This window comes from Pelophylax lessonae (genome assembly GCF_965119305.1).
Source record: "Pelophylax lessonae genome assembly, chromosome: 1".
NCBI classification, from domain to species: domain Eukaryota; kingdom Metazoa; phylum Chordata; class Amphibia; order Anura; family Ranidae; genus Pelophylax; species Pelophylax lessonae.
The window spans coordinates 501546360-501562372 of record NC_138768.1 but is presented as its reverse complement, the minus strand read 5'-3'; the positions used below and the strand labels follow the sequence as shown (position 1 = coordinate 501562372).

The 16013-nt window shown below is 41.7% G+C and overlaps 1 protein-coding gene across 1 annotated transcript in view; it reads left to right on the top strand.

Moving 5' to 3' along the window:
* Positions 1-16013, top strand: part of SGTA (small glutamine rich tetratricopeptide repeat co-chaperone alpha) — a 58232-nt gene that overhangs the window by 29681 nt on the left and 12538 nt on the right. Inside the window, exons 5-9 of the mRNA XM_082269067.1 lie at positions 719-818; positions 7504-7608; positions 7706-7844; positions 7926-7988; positions 15581-15618. Coding sequence (XP_082125193.1) covers positions 719-818; positions 7504-7608; positions 7706-7844; positions 7926-7988; positions 15581-15618 — 445 coding nt within the window. The remainder of the gene's footprint in view (positions 1-718; positions 819-7503; positions 7609-7705; positions 7845-7925; positions 7989-15580; positions 15619-16013) is intronic.

The following is a 16013-nucleotide window of genomic DNA, read 5'->3' as shown; positions in this document are numbered from 1 at the left end:
AGTGGCGGCCATTATAGAGGAGCTGTGGGCAGTGATTTTGGCTGTGGGAGCCCTTTGTTATCCCCTGGTGCTGACTCCTGGGTCTTGTCCCTTCCTGGATGCCTCACATGGAGTACATTTTATCCTAGTGCTGCCGGTGACTGTCTGGTGGGGTGGTGAGTCCGGTGAGGTCCTCCCTCTCTCTGCTGTAGGATAGTGGGGCGCTCTGTGTTGTTGTTAAGACCGTGCTCCTTTAATTGGCATCCTATGTGCCTGGGATTTTGCTAGAATTAGGCTACTAAAAGAATGCCAAATCTATCTACCAATGAAAAGAAAAACAGTATAAGTTTTGTAATGAAATTTAAGTAAGGTGTTAACCTTTAGCAGTTAAGAGTATTTACCCTGAAAAATGTAAAGCATTCAAGCTTACCAGTGCCTAGATGTAGTAGCTGCATTTGTTTTTCTTTTTTCAAGCGAACATTTTCAGCAAGTAGAGTTAGCATTTTCTTCTTCGTAAAGTTCCTCTTTAAGGTACAACTGTGACTGTTGCTCAAAGCATGTATTCAGCTTCTATATTTTTTTTGCTGCTGCTTTAAAGCACAAAGGTGACCTTTTAATTCTGACAGACTTCTATGGGGCAACAATTTTTTGCAGATCTATATTTTGCGTAAAAGGTATCATGTTTGTAAGTATACCTTTTGTATATACACAATTTAAAATGTCTGCATTACATCTTAAGGTAACGAACAAATGAAGTTGGAAAACTTTGAAAGTGCTGTCTCCTTCTACACCCAAGCTATTGATCGTAACCCAGCTAATGCAGTCTATTACTGCAATAGGTATGTACTTATTACTCTGTGAAATGTAGTCTGTTTAAATTGTCGTCCAAAGATTGGCTGTGGTTTTGTAACGTGCCTTTTTTTATTGACTGATCCTCCTCCTCTCGAGTCCTCCTTTGGTGCTCCTGGCCCCTCCCTCCTGTTGAGTGCCCCAACAACCAGCCTCTTTCTATGGGGGCCAAGTCGCCGCTCCCTATTTGTCCATTCAGACATGGGCTGTGACCCGGCCCTGCCCCCCTCTCTCTCCTGATTGTCTGACTGAAGTTAATTGACAGCAGCAGGAGCCACTCGCACTGCGCTGCTGTCTCAGCCAATGAGCAGGGGAGTCCCAGACAGCTGAGATACTGCTATACCATCACTGGCTAAAGACGGGCTCAGGTAAGTATTAGGGGCGCTGCTGCACACAGGTTTTTTTTATCTTTATGCAAAAATTAAACCTTCTTCCTTTACAATCCCTTTAAGCTGAAAGGAGGACTAATGGAGTAATCCTTGCTTTCACGGTTCCAATAAGGTATAGAATAAATCTAGAAAGGGCTTACTTTTTGTGACATCTTGACATGACTGTTTTCTTAAGTTAATCATAGTATAATAGTTAGTCTGGCTGAAAAAGAGACACACAAGTCCAACCAATAGAAGGAAATTAAAAAAAAAAAAGAGTATATATGTGTGTGTGTATATATATATATATATATATATATATATATATATATATATATATATATATACACACACCCTCCTTATATCCACAGTTGAACCAGAGGAAGGCAAAAAAAAACCCCCAACAAAGTATGATCCAATTTGCTCCAGCGGTGGAAAAAAATTCCTCCGTGAATCCCCCAAGAGGCAACCAGATATTCTCTGGATCAACATTACTTATAAATATTTGTATCCAGTTATATACTATACATTAAGTTCACTGGACCAATTATGTACTTATAAATGTTGATCATATCCCCCCCTTAATCTCCTCTTCTCAAGAGAGAATAAATTCAGTTCCTCTAATCTTTCCTCAAAGCTGAGCTCCTCCATGCCTCTTATCAGTTTGTTTGCCCTTCTCTGCACTTTCTCCAGTCCCTCAATATCCTTTTCATGAACTGGTGCTGAAAACTGAATTGCATATTTCAGATAAGGTCTTACTAATGATTTGTACAGGGGCATAGATAGATAGATATCTATCTCCCTCTCTCACCAAGATCCTTCTTTACCATCTTCTCCAGCTGTTCTCCTACCACTATGTATGATGCATGCATATTCCTAGCCCCTAAGTGCATAAATTTACATTTATCAACAATAAACTAATTTGCTGCACAGTTCCTTAACCACTTGCCGACCACCGCAAGTACATATACTGTGGCGGTCAGCCCCGTGCAGGCAAAGTTATGTATGGGTACATTGCTCGCCTGCGAGCCAATAGGGGGCGAGCGCGCGCCGCTGGAGGCGCGCTTCCGCCCCCGCTCTTTAACTGTGATCCCTGCGCGTGTGACCGGCGGACTCTATGTCCGCCGGTCACTCGCGATCGTCCCTTACAGAGGGAGAAAGGCAGGCGGCTAATGTAAACAAAGCCGCCTGTCATTCTTCCTTGTGTAAGTGCAGAGATCATACGGTCCTGCTATGCAGTATCGTATATCTCTGTAGTTACACAAACAGCCACATCTCATACCAGTTAGAAGCACGCCCCTAGGGACACACTTAACCCCTCCTTCGCAAATAAAGTTAACCCCTTCCCTGCCAGTGTCATTTTTACAGTAACAGTGCATATGTAGAGCACTGATTACTGTAGTAATGTCACTGGTACCCCCAAAAGTGTCAAAAATGTCAGTCACGGGTCCGATCAGTCCGCCGCAATGTCGCAGTCCTGCAAAAAAAATCGCAGATCGCCGCCATTACTCGTTAAAAAAAAAATATAAAAATGACAAAAATCTTTCCCTTAGTAAACGCAATAACTTTTGCGCAAACCAATCAAAATATGCTTATTGCGATTTTTTTTTTTTTTACCAAACATGTAGCAGAAAACAAATTGGCCTAAAATGTTAAATTTTGATTTTTAAATTTTTTTTCTTTTTTTTTGGGGGAATTTTATATAATAAAATGTGAAAAATATTGTTATTTTTGCAAAATTGTCGCTCTTTTTTTGTTTATAGCACAGGTGATCAAATACCACCAAAAGAAAGCTCTGTTTGTGGGAAAAAAAAGGACGTCAAATTTTGTTTAGGTACAGCGTAGCACGACCGCACAATTGTCCGTTAAAGTCACGCAGTGCCGAATCGCAAAATAGGGCCTGGTCAGGAAGGGGGTAAAATCTTCCGGGGCTTAGGTGGTTAATAATCATTTAAACTACATATTTAGGTATGCGTAGGAAAAGTACAACATACAAAATTATTAGTCCATGGATAAAAAGCATTTAGCCTTCATGACCTTATTGTTTGTTTAAAAGAGGTGAATAATAAACATTACAGTCAATATATATCAGTACTAATTCTTGAAAATCATTGTGCTGCTTTAAGGTGTATGTAAAGCTAAAATCTTTTCTTTTTAATATATGAAACTATTAAAACCACTTTTGGCCTTTTATTGCTGACTGTACTCCTGCTGGGAATACTCCCCCTCCCTATTCTGCTGGTGACCGTTGTTGGTACAGTAAAACCCAAAATGTTAAGAGAAATGTACAGTTAGGGGTGTCCAATGGGGACATCTGTTTTTGGTTTTGAAAAGTTTCAGAACCTCTGTCAGGTTTTAATTATTGTTTATGTCCCCCGTTGAGAAGATTGTTTGCTTTCTTTTCCAGTGACTGGGATCAGTGGGGCAGGAGTTGACAGGAAAACAACATTTAGAGCAAAGATGGCAACAGTAACCATTTTCCACTACACCCCATGCCAGCACCCTCTGTGAGCGACAGGAAGCGGAGACAGTAGATCTTGAATAATCTGCATACTCTGCGTTTTTCTCTTCCAGGACGTGCTGCCATGGGGATCTCTGGTGGTTGTCCTATTAGGTACATTTTTTTTTTTTCTGTAGCTCCAACCAATGCCAACATCTGCTTGACTGGTAAACCTTGTTGGGAAGATAAGGACATCCATTTAGGGTTAAGGGAGTAGTCTTGCCTGCAAGCCATTGATTTAAGTAATATGAAGGACAGGCTTTAGAATTGGCCTTCAATTCCATTCCCTAAGGCTCGTTCGGTCCAGCAATTGTTTTCAATATCCCTCTTTTGTGCCTGGGGGGGAGATGGGAATCCGTGTGGAACACAGATGATAATGTCCCCAACATCAACACAGAAATAAAAATGCTTAGGGGGGAAGGCTAGAACCCCTTTCTGGCTTTGCGAGGTGTGTGTAAAAATATAAATAAATTCATTAAAATAATGAAAGTGCCACACCACTGGCCTTGGAATCCAAAATGTAGGTCTTTACTGTATTTATGAGCATGTTGGCATTGAAGAAAATAGCCTCCATGTTTTAGGGGCTAACGGTATTTCTCCTTCATCAGGAATTTAAAAGCTCCATGGAAAGCTGAACTCTGAGATTAATAGTAAGATACACTTGCTGGTTTCTCTGTGTTTAGAGTGAAGGCATATCTAAGGAGCTGAAAATTTTTTATTTTTTTTTCCTTCCACCTCATGCTAGCCAATGCCTTCATTCTAAACAGAGAAATCAAGAAAGGTGATGGGGTTAGTATAGGGCTGAAACAACTAATCAATCGAAAACTAATCGATCATGAAAATAGTTAACTATTTTCATAATCGATTAGTTGGTCAGCCGATTAGTTGTCCTGCATACAGAATGCATTATTTGTTTACGTATCTGAAAATGCAGTGAAACGCACATACAGCTCAGTACACCGTCCATACATGTCAGTAGATAGCAGAGAACTTGTAAATGTGTGAGGAGCAATGCATCATAGGTAATGTAGTCCTGGGCAAGAGAAGGAACCAAGTGATTCTAATGGCACTATACTTTGCTGCTTCCTATAGGGGCACTTTAAAGGCAGGAGGAGACAGAAGTGCCGTGGGGGGGGGGGCTCTGTGCCGGGAAGATGAGCATCTGAACCCAGAGGAGGAGGAGGCTGATAGACTGGCAGTGATATAAGGCATTACAATTACATTACATTTTGAGTAAAAGTTTACCAGTATTGTGCATTTATATTTAAAATGATTATATCCATGAAGAAAAAGTCTCAGCTTTTAGTACTACTTTAATATAAAAATTTTATTCCTCCCCCCCCCCCCCCCCCCTTCATATCTGAATCCCAGTTAAAATACCCTGCATATCCGAGTTCTGGGCATATTCATTAGATAGACACATTTCATAGTATAAACTATAATTGGATTATAGTAGCTGTTATCTGCTGTTTTTGTACTATAAAGGGCTTTTTTTTTTTTTTTTTTTTTAACCCCATCATGACAGGTGAGAATAAATCAAGCCCCTCCAAATGCTCTTCGTAATTCAGGTCCTCTAATCCCCTAATAAGTTTTGTTGCCTTCTTTGGAGGAAGGCTAACGTGATTCCGATATTCAAAAAGGGCCAGAGACATATCCCGGGAAATTATAGGCCTGTCAGTCTGACATCAATAATATGTAAACTTTTGGAGGGGATGATAAGGGACTATATCGTAGAGTATGCTAAAGACAACAACATCATCAGTAGTAACCAGCACGGGTTTACAAATGGGCGTTCTTGTCAAACCAATCTCTTAGCATTCTACGAGGAAGTGAGCTGTGAGCTAGATAGGGGGAGACCAGTGGATGTGGTGTACTTGGATTTCGCTAAGGCGTTTGATACAGTTCCCCACAAGCGCTTAATTTATAAAATAAGGTCTGCAGGTATCGACAGCAGGGTTTGCTCTTGGATACGGAATTGGCTAAAAGGCCGTGTCCAAAGGGTAGTAATAAACAGCGCATACTCAGACTGGTCTGAGGTAGTAAGCGGGGTGCCCCAGGGCTCAGTCCTGGGACCAACCTTGTTCAATTTATTCATAAACAGCATTGAGGAAGGGATCAGTAGTTCGTTATCAGTTTTTGCAGATGACACAAAATTGGCCAGGGCGATAACTGCACAGCATGAAGCAGATATCCTACAGAATGACCTGGACAAAATTACGGAGTGGGCAACGACATGGCAAATGAGGTTTAATGTGGAGAAGTGTAAGGTTTTGCACTTGGGGACCAAAAACATAAAAGCACAATACACGTTAGGAGGGGAACCCTTGGGGGAATCAAAAATGGAGAAAGATTTGGGAGTCTTAGTTGATGATAGATTAGGCAACAGCATGCAATGCCAAGCGGCAGCTTCCAAAGCCAACAGAATATTAGCATGCATAAAGAAAGGGATGTATTCCAGAGATAAGACTATAATCCTTCCACTTTATAAAACTCTGGTCCGACCGCATCTGGAGTATTCTGTCCAGTTCTGGTCGCCAGTCCTCAGGAGGGATGTGTTGGAGCTGGAGAAAGTCCAGAGAAGGGCAACTAAACTGATTAGGGGGTTGGAGGACCTTACCTATGAAGAGCGGCTGCAATCGCTCGATTTATTTTCCCTGGAGAAAAGACGTCTGAGAGGGGACATGATAGCAATTTATAAATATCTTAATGGGGATCTCAGCTTAGAAGAAAAGCTGTTCATTCGAAGGAATTGCATGAGGACTCGAGGACATACAATGCGATTAGAGGAGAAGCGTTTTAACCTCAGGCAACGTGGGGGGTTCTTTACTGTTAGGGCTACAAGATTGTGGAATTGTCTACCACAAGAGGTGGTTTCTGCGGGTAGTATGGTGACTTTCAAAAGACTCTTAGACTTACATCTCAAGGATCAGGAGATTGAGGGCTATGTTAGATGATTACAGTCACACACACCTACACAGGTTGAACTGGATGGACTATTGTCTTTATTCAACCTCGCCTACTATGTAACTAATTCTGATGTATTTGCTGACAATTGTTTGCTATTTCTCTCAGAACAGTTATGAGTTAATTCATACTCTCCATCTCCAACACATCCCTTCTGAGGATTGGTGACCAGAACTGGACAGAATACTCCAGATGTGGTCGGTCCAGTGATTTATAAAGTGGAAGGATTATAGTTTTGTCTCTGGAATACATCCCCTTCCTTATGCATGCTAATATTTTGGCAGTCGCAGCTTGAGCTATTAAACCTCTAATAATACATATATCCGTCTCAGAGTGGATTAAACATCCAACTATATAGCTGGATGTTTATATTTACCACTGCATATAGATAATCAAGAATATTAACTAAATTATACGCCAACCTTTTTGAGAATTTTATCTGATTAGTCGATTAATCAAAACAATAATCGGCCAACTAGTCGATAATAATCATTAGTTGCAGCCCTAGGTTAGTAATACATTGCAGCTCTGTCACCAATTCTTCATCACAAATATACATTTACTGTTATATTGTCAATGCTGCTTGGAATAGTCTTTTTAAATAATTATTTTAATATACAGCTGTATCTGTTGTCCATGAATTAATCCCCTTTGCGCATAACCTGCCTGGTAAATTGTTTGCTTCCCTCCCTGTCTAGCAATCTTCACTATGTGACCCTGCTCACAGCACCCCAGCCTTTGTAAGGAAAATGTTTCTGCCATCCCATTTATTACTCTGAAGGGATGTGACTCATCCAGTATCTTTAGTATGTATTTAATTTCTACCTTTTTTGCAATGTTTAGGGCAGCAGCTTACAGTAAAATAGGAAACTATGCTGGGGCTGTGCGGGACTGTGAAGAGGCTATAACCATTGACCCTGGTTACAGCAAAGCCTATGGCAGAATGGGGTAAGCGCAAGTTAAAAGCTTATTTACTGTATGTAAGGCTAGATCACAAGTCACTTTTTAGTCATGAGTATTTCTTATTTTTTTTTTTTCTTTTCAGGTTGGCACTTTCAAGCTTGAACAAACACTCTGAAGCCGTGAGCTTTTACAAAAGAGCACTGGAGCTGGATCCTGATAATGAAACCTATAAATCAAACCTTAAGATTGCTGAACAGAAAATGAAGGAGCTTCCAAGTCCAGTAAGTGTCTTGGCTTTAGTTTCGTGATTTACAGCAATCCTGGTCATAGGAAATACACTGACAGTTTTGTTTCCACTACAGATGGCTGCTCCTGGTGGTTTTGATCTAGCTGGGCTGCTCAACAATCCCAGTTTTATGAATATGGTAAGTCAGCGGATTTTTATTTTACCCTATTCCTACTAATGTTATGTATAATGTATTATGTAAAACATTTCTATGTATAATATTGGGTAGCTTATAAAAAAATATATTGCAGTATATAAAAGCTTGGTGAGGGGAATATATTAAAACTGGAGCAGCCGTAATCTGGGGCAGCTGTGCATGACAACCAGTAACTTTCTTTCATTTTCAAAGCTTGTTCTGCTTTCCCAAACTAAGCGTTAAAAGTGCGCGCTCTAGAACTAATCCAGTTGTGGTGAGATGTGGCTATACCTTTCAATCTTGGCAGCATTAGCAGACAGTGACTCGATACAAATGATGTCTTGAGGATTGTAGAAAGCTATAATTGAAAACCTGTACAGATCTTCACAGATGAAGATCAGATCGGTCATAGTTTGTCTAGCTCCAGCAATCACATGTGCTCAGAACAGAGACTAAAGCGACACTAAAAAGAGGGTGGGATTAGCTATACAGAGCATAGGAAAAAGGAAAAAAATGATTCAAAGGCAAACAAACAATGCATGTGTAACATCAAACTTCCTGTCGAAAATTTATGATTTCAAATATTAAACAATTGAGAATACAGCCCAAACATTGCAAGAAAAAGTTATTCCTGAAAAAGAAATGGAGAGAACATGGAAGAATAATGCAAACCCTGACATACTGTAAAACTTGTAAAGTCCTTACAGGTGTCTGGAAGATGTCACAGAAAGTTTACAAGTGTATCTTCAGAGGGGAAGGCAGCAACATGCACCAGTACGGCTTACCTCCCTTTGCTATAAATAGTTGCTTTAGAAGACCAATCCTTTTCTGTTAGGCAAATTACCTACTAGTTCGTTGATGGCCCTGAAATAGTCGCACTGAACCTTTCCACTATTACTTGCCACAGTCTTTCTAATGAGACTCATTGCCAGTGGTTGTGGTGGGCATTCTTTTAATTCAAGGTACTTGTAGGTTGGGTTTGCTATGACCTTGAAGGTTGCAAAGGTAGTCCTCCTTCCTACAACTCCAAAAGACATTGGAAAGTTGCTGAACCTGCTTTTTGTGATGCTGAGCCAACAGTACAGTAATGTGATGTCGACCTAGAACAATAGGTGAGTTATGTTCCTCATTAAACTTGGATTTCCCTATGAGACCTCCAACTCGAAGTAGCTTGTGATCAATCATTGGGTTTAATTTGTTGAGCAGACTATTCTTAGGTTGAGTCCCTTTTTAATGTTCTCAATCTCCTGTAAGCACTTCATGTTAAACACACTGACCGTTTTCTGCTTGTGAAATTTCTTCAGTAGTGGCAGGCGCTTTACAGATGTGCCATCCATGACACTCTCTTTATGGCCCTCCCAGTAGTGGTTGCAAATAATGAGCCACATGGATACGTCGTACAATAGCTTATACAATAGAAGACCACTTCAAAAGGCATTCAAAATTATCAGGGTCAGCCTCGTCTTTGACTTCATAGTAATGTTTAGTGTAAGGGCTCTTTCACACGGGCGTTCAGTTTTTTTTTTTTTTTTGCCCGATCAGGTTCTTTTTTTTTTTTTTTTTTGAAACGAAACGGACACTGATGACACTTGTGTCATCCGGTCCGTATGTCCGTTTTTTCATCCCATCCGTTTGCGGATGAAAAACGGACATAATGTATGTCTATGTAAATACGGATGTCAGCGGATGACACCACTGACATCCGTTTTTGCGTCCGTTCCGTTTTTTTGAACGAAAGAAAAAATAGGGTTCTCTTCCGTTCCGAAAAACTGAACGGAACGGACGAAAAACGGATGTCAGCGGATGATCATCCGCTGACATCCGTAATTTACATAGAGATACATTATGTCCGTTTTCATCCGCAAACGGATGGGATGAAAAACGGTCATACGGAATGCCCGTGTGAAAGAGCCCTAACTGTGTTATCTCTGATTTCCTTATCAGACTCCGGATTAACAAGTTCAAATAAGGAATCAGTGAGATATTTGATGGGCTCATTGTTGCAATACCATCAGAATCTGAGGAAGTTTCTGTTGTCTTCTCAAACAATGAAACTGAAACATTTTCTAAATGTTGGCCATAACTGGTTGGCTTGTCTGAAGCAGGGCAAAACTCATGTAAGGTGATTTCTCAGATTAGGCTCAGAGAGGACATCGAGGGAAATGCCTTTTATATTGAGCATTTGAGTCAAAGACTGACCTGATCTGCTCAGGCATGCAAGCAAGCATGGTACGTGCCAAACCATGAGAAGTACCAACATTCCTCTCCTTTCCGAAGTGCTGGTTCAGGCTCAGCATGATCTCTGGCTAACACTTTCTGCATAAAGTCGACAGGGGTTTTTCCTCTGGTTTTCTGTTCAGGATGCGTTGTAAAGAAATTGTGTTTCTGCATGCTAAACTTCATTTGGTAATTTCTCAAGGTGCGAAATGGTAGTGGTGCCACCCAGCTGTTCAACTGTTCTGATAGAACTCCTTAAGCCAGCCATACATGGATTGAAATTTGGCCAGCAGGAACTGGAAAAAATTTTGATCCCTGTATAGGCAGTCTGGTTATACAGAAATTGATCTACTGATCGATCTACCTCGTGCAGTATCTAGGTAGCTGAGGCGGAGTAAGTGGGTATCAGCTTGAGCCCTTGAAACTTAGATTTTTATCTGCTGGATACAGCAGGTTTGCAACCTTTTAAAAAAAGTGTCTTCAATGGCTTCTGGGCTTCCTAAGCTACACCCAAGTCTGTCCCAAGCAGCGTTAAGACCTATGGCAAGGTTGCCAATGTGAACAGCTTAAGGTCTTTTGATGCGCTCAGCAGATTGAGGACCTGGCCACCTGAAAAGCATATCTAGTTCTTTTATAGTTGTGACATCTAGTTCACTGATTGTGGCTTTGAAAGTGGATTTTCAGACTCTGTAGTTTTCAGGTTTGTCATCGAACTTAGTGAGACCTGTCTTGGTGACCTCTTTGCGGACCATGTATTTAATAAACTGTGACATGTCTGTGTTTTCAGACTTTGGATGCACAGCTGCATGCGGAACAAAGTTAGTTACATTGACAGGTGTGCTGAGATTAAGCGACTTTGAGAGGTAGGTTGTGCAAAGGCGTTCATACCTGACGCTGGCTTGGAGTTGATTGTAATGTTGTGTTGCAGTAGGAGGTAATTGACTAGTCCCATGGTAAGGTGTATTGTCTATCTGCATACTGATGTCCACAGTTTGCAGGGGCTCAAAAGCTTGGCATACTGGGGGGTGAGTAGGTAGATTTTCTTCAGAGGTGGTAGGCATGGCATACTGACCTTAAGGGTTTCAGCTGATGTGGCTAGTAACTGAAGTTTGTGTGTGTGAATAGGATACAACTGAGTGTCTGTTGCTGTTACATACTTCCTTTTATTAGCCGCTTGCTCTAGAACCTTAACCTTAACTCTTGCCATGGCTTTGGTGTGCTCGCATGGTTTCCCCAAAATTTCCTCCAAAACGTTCATCTCTGCTTACTTGCCTGCAGCTTCTGTTTCCATCTTTGCGTTCTTTTCGACAAAGGCTCCCTGAATGTTTGAAGCTTCAGCATTGGCACAAGCTTTAATATGTTGTTGTTGGCTGAGAGTTAAAGATCTTGATGGTAGAGATATGCCAGATCTTGAGGAGTGTCTCGTGGATGGGGAGCGATGAGATTTAGATTGAAGACTGATTCTCACCTCTGCCTTTGTCTTTTGTAGTACTAAATATTCTCTCTCTCAAATTAAGGGTGCAACATGCTCCAGACCTGCCCCCTCTCCCTGTGACAGCGGGCAGGGGATCCTCTTCCCGCACCCGCTGTCACATTTTGTAAACCGCGAGGCTGTGCTGGGCCCACATAGTCCCATCATTCATTTACAGATATACTTTTAATTTGAATGGGCTATTAGTGTGGTGATCAGGAGGCTCGTAGTAAATACAGGCGCAAAGCTAGTGGAAGACTGTGCAGGAGCCTGGCTTTGCACCCCTTATCTGTTGATTGTGGGTGCAAGGTTTTTCAAGGCTCCTGTAAAAACAAAATATTAAATGCACAATTTTTTTTCACAAAAATCATGTACATGTATTTATTTTTTAAAGGTGAATTTAGCCTTTAAAGCTAGTCATACACCTACCCATTGTGTAAATGAGCGAAATCAACCAATTCCCCCATTCAAGCTAAACTGTGTGGTAAGATGAATCTCCCCTGCCTGCTAATGTATCCAGACAGCCAGTACAAAATATGCATGCAATAATGCAATATACACATTCACAAGCTATTTATCCTTCCTAGAAAATGAGCATGAGCAATGTATACGATAGGGGTACACAAAACCGTTAAACTTGGTTTGTAGATCGGGGGATCTACAAACCAAGTTTAACGGTTTAGTGTACCCCTATCGTATACATTGCTCATGCTCATATGCTAGGAAGGGTAGATAGCTTTGCACAGACTTTCTCTGGTCTTATGAAGTTTCCTTCCTTTGTTCTTCCTGGTTAGTATGGAGTCTTCTCCTTGCTTCTTGGGGTCCTCCAAACCTACTTTGTGTTCAGCTTAGAGCTTCACGATTAATGGTTACAAAAAGTTGTGATCTTGATTCAACCACCTCCCCTCACAATCTTAATCCAACATTTCCACGATTCAGTGCAGAGCCGTTCTCTGCTCACAGCTGATAGCTGTCAAAAACTTTGTCAAAAACGTTGCCAGCTGCCTTTTTTTTGTTATCACAACATTGCTCCGCGCTGAGAGATAAAATTAAACATTGTATAATTTTGGTTATTTTAGATTAAAGGGATACATTTTGGTCTGTAAATTAGGGCAGTTTAACCACTGAAGGACTAAGCCTTTTTCTGACATTTGTTGCTTAAAGGGAAAAATATGTATTTTTTGCTAGAAAATTACTTAGAATCCCTAAACATTATATAAAATGGCGGCCGTTTCAATATTTTGTCACACTGTATTTACGCACCATTCTTTTTAAAAAGCATTTTTTTTGGGAAAAAATGCACTTCAATAAATTACAAAATAATCTTAACCATAAAGATAGCCAAATTGTTTTTGTATAATGTAAAAGATGTAACGCCGAATTGTGATATTTATTCTAACCAATAAAAAAAAAAAAAAAAAAAAAATGATTCTCCTTTTATCCAGAATCGAGTAGCTCTAGTTCAACACGTGTTCAAGTCCTTTTTCCTTCTCCAATTTCCTAAACACAGCACTTCCTGTTTTGCTGGTCTCCACGAAACCAGTCAAACAGGTTAATTAGCATATGAATGGAGGAAGCCCAGCTTCTAAAAACATTGCATGGTAACTAAAATGTATTATTTTGCTCGATGCTTTCTGAATATGCAGGGTTTACAACAGAGCCGGAGTGGGACTCATTTTCAGCCCTGGAGTTTCATGCCTTAGACCGGCCCACTTTAGTTCACGACTGACTATATTAAAATGTAATTAAAACCGCAGAATATAGTTTGGCAATGGCACACTGTTCTCTACTGCCTTGTAATTCATTGGATGGGTGGAAAGAAAGTGGGGGAGAGAGAGAGCGCGAGAGGAGGGGTGAAAGAAAGAGGGAAGGAGTTCCATTGAGTACTATTGGTTGTCAGACCCTGCTGAAGAAGTGTGCACATCTGTCACATGATGAAGTGATGTATTCTTCTAGAGAAACATATAAATACATGTAACCATTGCCACTGGTCATTCCCCCTCTAGATAGAGATCCTATGGTATGTGTCACTCTACCAGTAGTGAGGGGGATGGGTTCTGACTGGATGCTATGGGTGATAACCCTATGCAGAACAAGCCTCGTATTCTGGAATAGGTGACCCTTCCATCCAGCCATCCTCTGGATGAGAACAATACAAATGGTGACCCCCCATTGCTGACCACTGGCCCCCCATAGGAGGCTCTATGACAGCGGACACTGTGCGTTGGCCTAGTACTGCAGCAGCCAGAGGGTTCTCAGGGGTTGCCATGGGTTACAGCACTCTGCAGACTCAGGCAGGACATGGGATAAGGTGACCCCTGAATGTTATGCCCTGCCCCCTCACAATGAGAAGGGTGCCCCCTCACCTCATGGCGCTCCCAGGCTCAAGGCAGACGGCTCCGGTCACACATCGCCCCCCCCTCCGTCTCGCTCCCTCGCTGGCAGCTCTGGTGTGTAGAAGAATCAGAGCACCCCTCACCCACAGTGCCTCCTCCTAGCCATTCACTGACTCCGCACCTCAATCGGACACGCCGCCAGCCACGCCCTCTTTCCCACCCCTCCACCAATAAGGCAGCTTGATGCATTCTTAGCGTAGATGCGGTGTGGAGAGGTGACTTCATCAGTCAAGAGCCCTGACGACGTGTCTGCGACAGCCGCCAGCTGGTCCCCTGGCCATGACTACGGCCCTTGTGGGCAAAAAAGCCGACCAGCCCACCGGGATATCTCCAGGTGCTCCCGATTAGCCAATTCAGGCCTGGTTTACAACCTAAAATACAAATATCCTCTGCTGCTAGAGTCTAATTCCTCATCAGAGCCCTCCCTAGCTCCACTGGGTGGGGGCTGAGTCTCTACTACAGTCGTGCACTCAGTTCCTGGCTGACTCTGTTTTGTCTGACTTTGTTTTCTCTCACACCTACCCCCACAGACTCTAGCTGATCTGCCCGTGACCCTATTGTTTTCTGAACTATCCATCATAGTGACTATACCTGATCTGAATCTTTGCAATCATTTCAGCTTGTATTAATGTGATGTGCACTATTCTGAGACTGGAAGATCAGTCTGCTATTTTCATTATTAGGTCTTTCAGCCTGATTCCGGCTTCTAGAGGTCTTCCACTATGGGCATTGGAAACACCCCCAGACATCTAAAAAAATGTTTCTTGTTTGGAAAGGATTTTGTCCTACTGTGGCTCTGTCAGTGGCCCATTTCAAGAGAGAGACCACTAGGGTAGTAGAGGATGTTCCTGTGTTTAAGCATCCTACCCATGAAAAGTTGGAAAGTCCCCTTAGAACTCGGCTCCTGCTGGCAGACCTTGCCCATATTCTGGCTTTGACTTTAATTTGTCAAACCATGACAGCTGTGGCACTGTGACAGTGTGTGTGTGAAAAGGAAGCGGACCCAACACTGAGCGGCAGCAACACAGGATCTTTTGTGAAGTTCTAAGATTCTGTTAAACAGACAGGACAGCAGACCATATGGCCAGTATATGCAGGGAAGGATATCGTAGGCTATAGGGGAGAAAGAGGTGGGGGGGAAAAAAACTTTGGAAAGGGGGGGTAGCAAAATAAACATAGTGTGGTTGGGGGTTAGATATGAGAGAATATATCATGTACAATAGGGTGAGCGAATTGGATAGGGGAAGAGCTGCTAGAGAACATAATGTGGACCAGGAGAATGCCAGAGAATGTAATAAAGACAACGTGAGAACACCTGCACAATAGTTAATGCAGATACTAGAGAATGAGGTGCAAAACAGGGGTGTGGAGAGTAATTTCAATGTGCACACTGCTGAGGTACATCTGTGGTAGAGGCATGAACTTTGATGGTAAAATGTTTCTATTGAGATTATGGGGATGGGCTTCAACAGGTTATTGTGGAGTTACTAACAGTTTTGTTTATTTTTCAGGCATCAAACCTCATGAATAACCCACAAGTACAACAGTTGTAAGTTTTTTTCTTCTTTTTTTTTTTTTTTTTTATTATTACATTTTCTTTGCCTACATTACATACAGGTTACATACACTGTGTGCACAATTACTGTTCAAGTTGTATTTTTGAGGATTATTTTATTTATTGAACAACTACAGTGCTCTCGAGCAATCCAAAATGTTAATAAACCTCAAACCTGAATATTTAAGGAAGTAAAGGCTTTCCTAGGATAATAGCCAACAGAATACTGGGATGTATAAAAAAGGGGATTCACTCCAGAAATAAAGAGATTATTCTCCCACTCTACAAGACTCTGGTCCGGCCACATCTGGAGTATGCTGTCCAGTTCTGGGCACCGGTCCTCAGGAAGGATGTGCTGGAACTGGAGAAAGTCCAGAGAAGGGCAACAA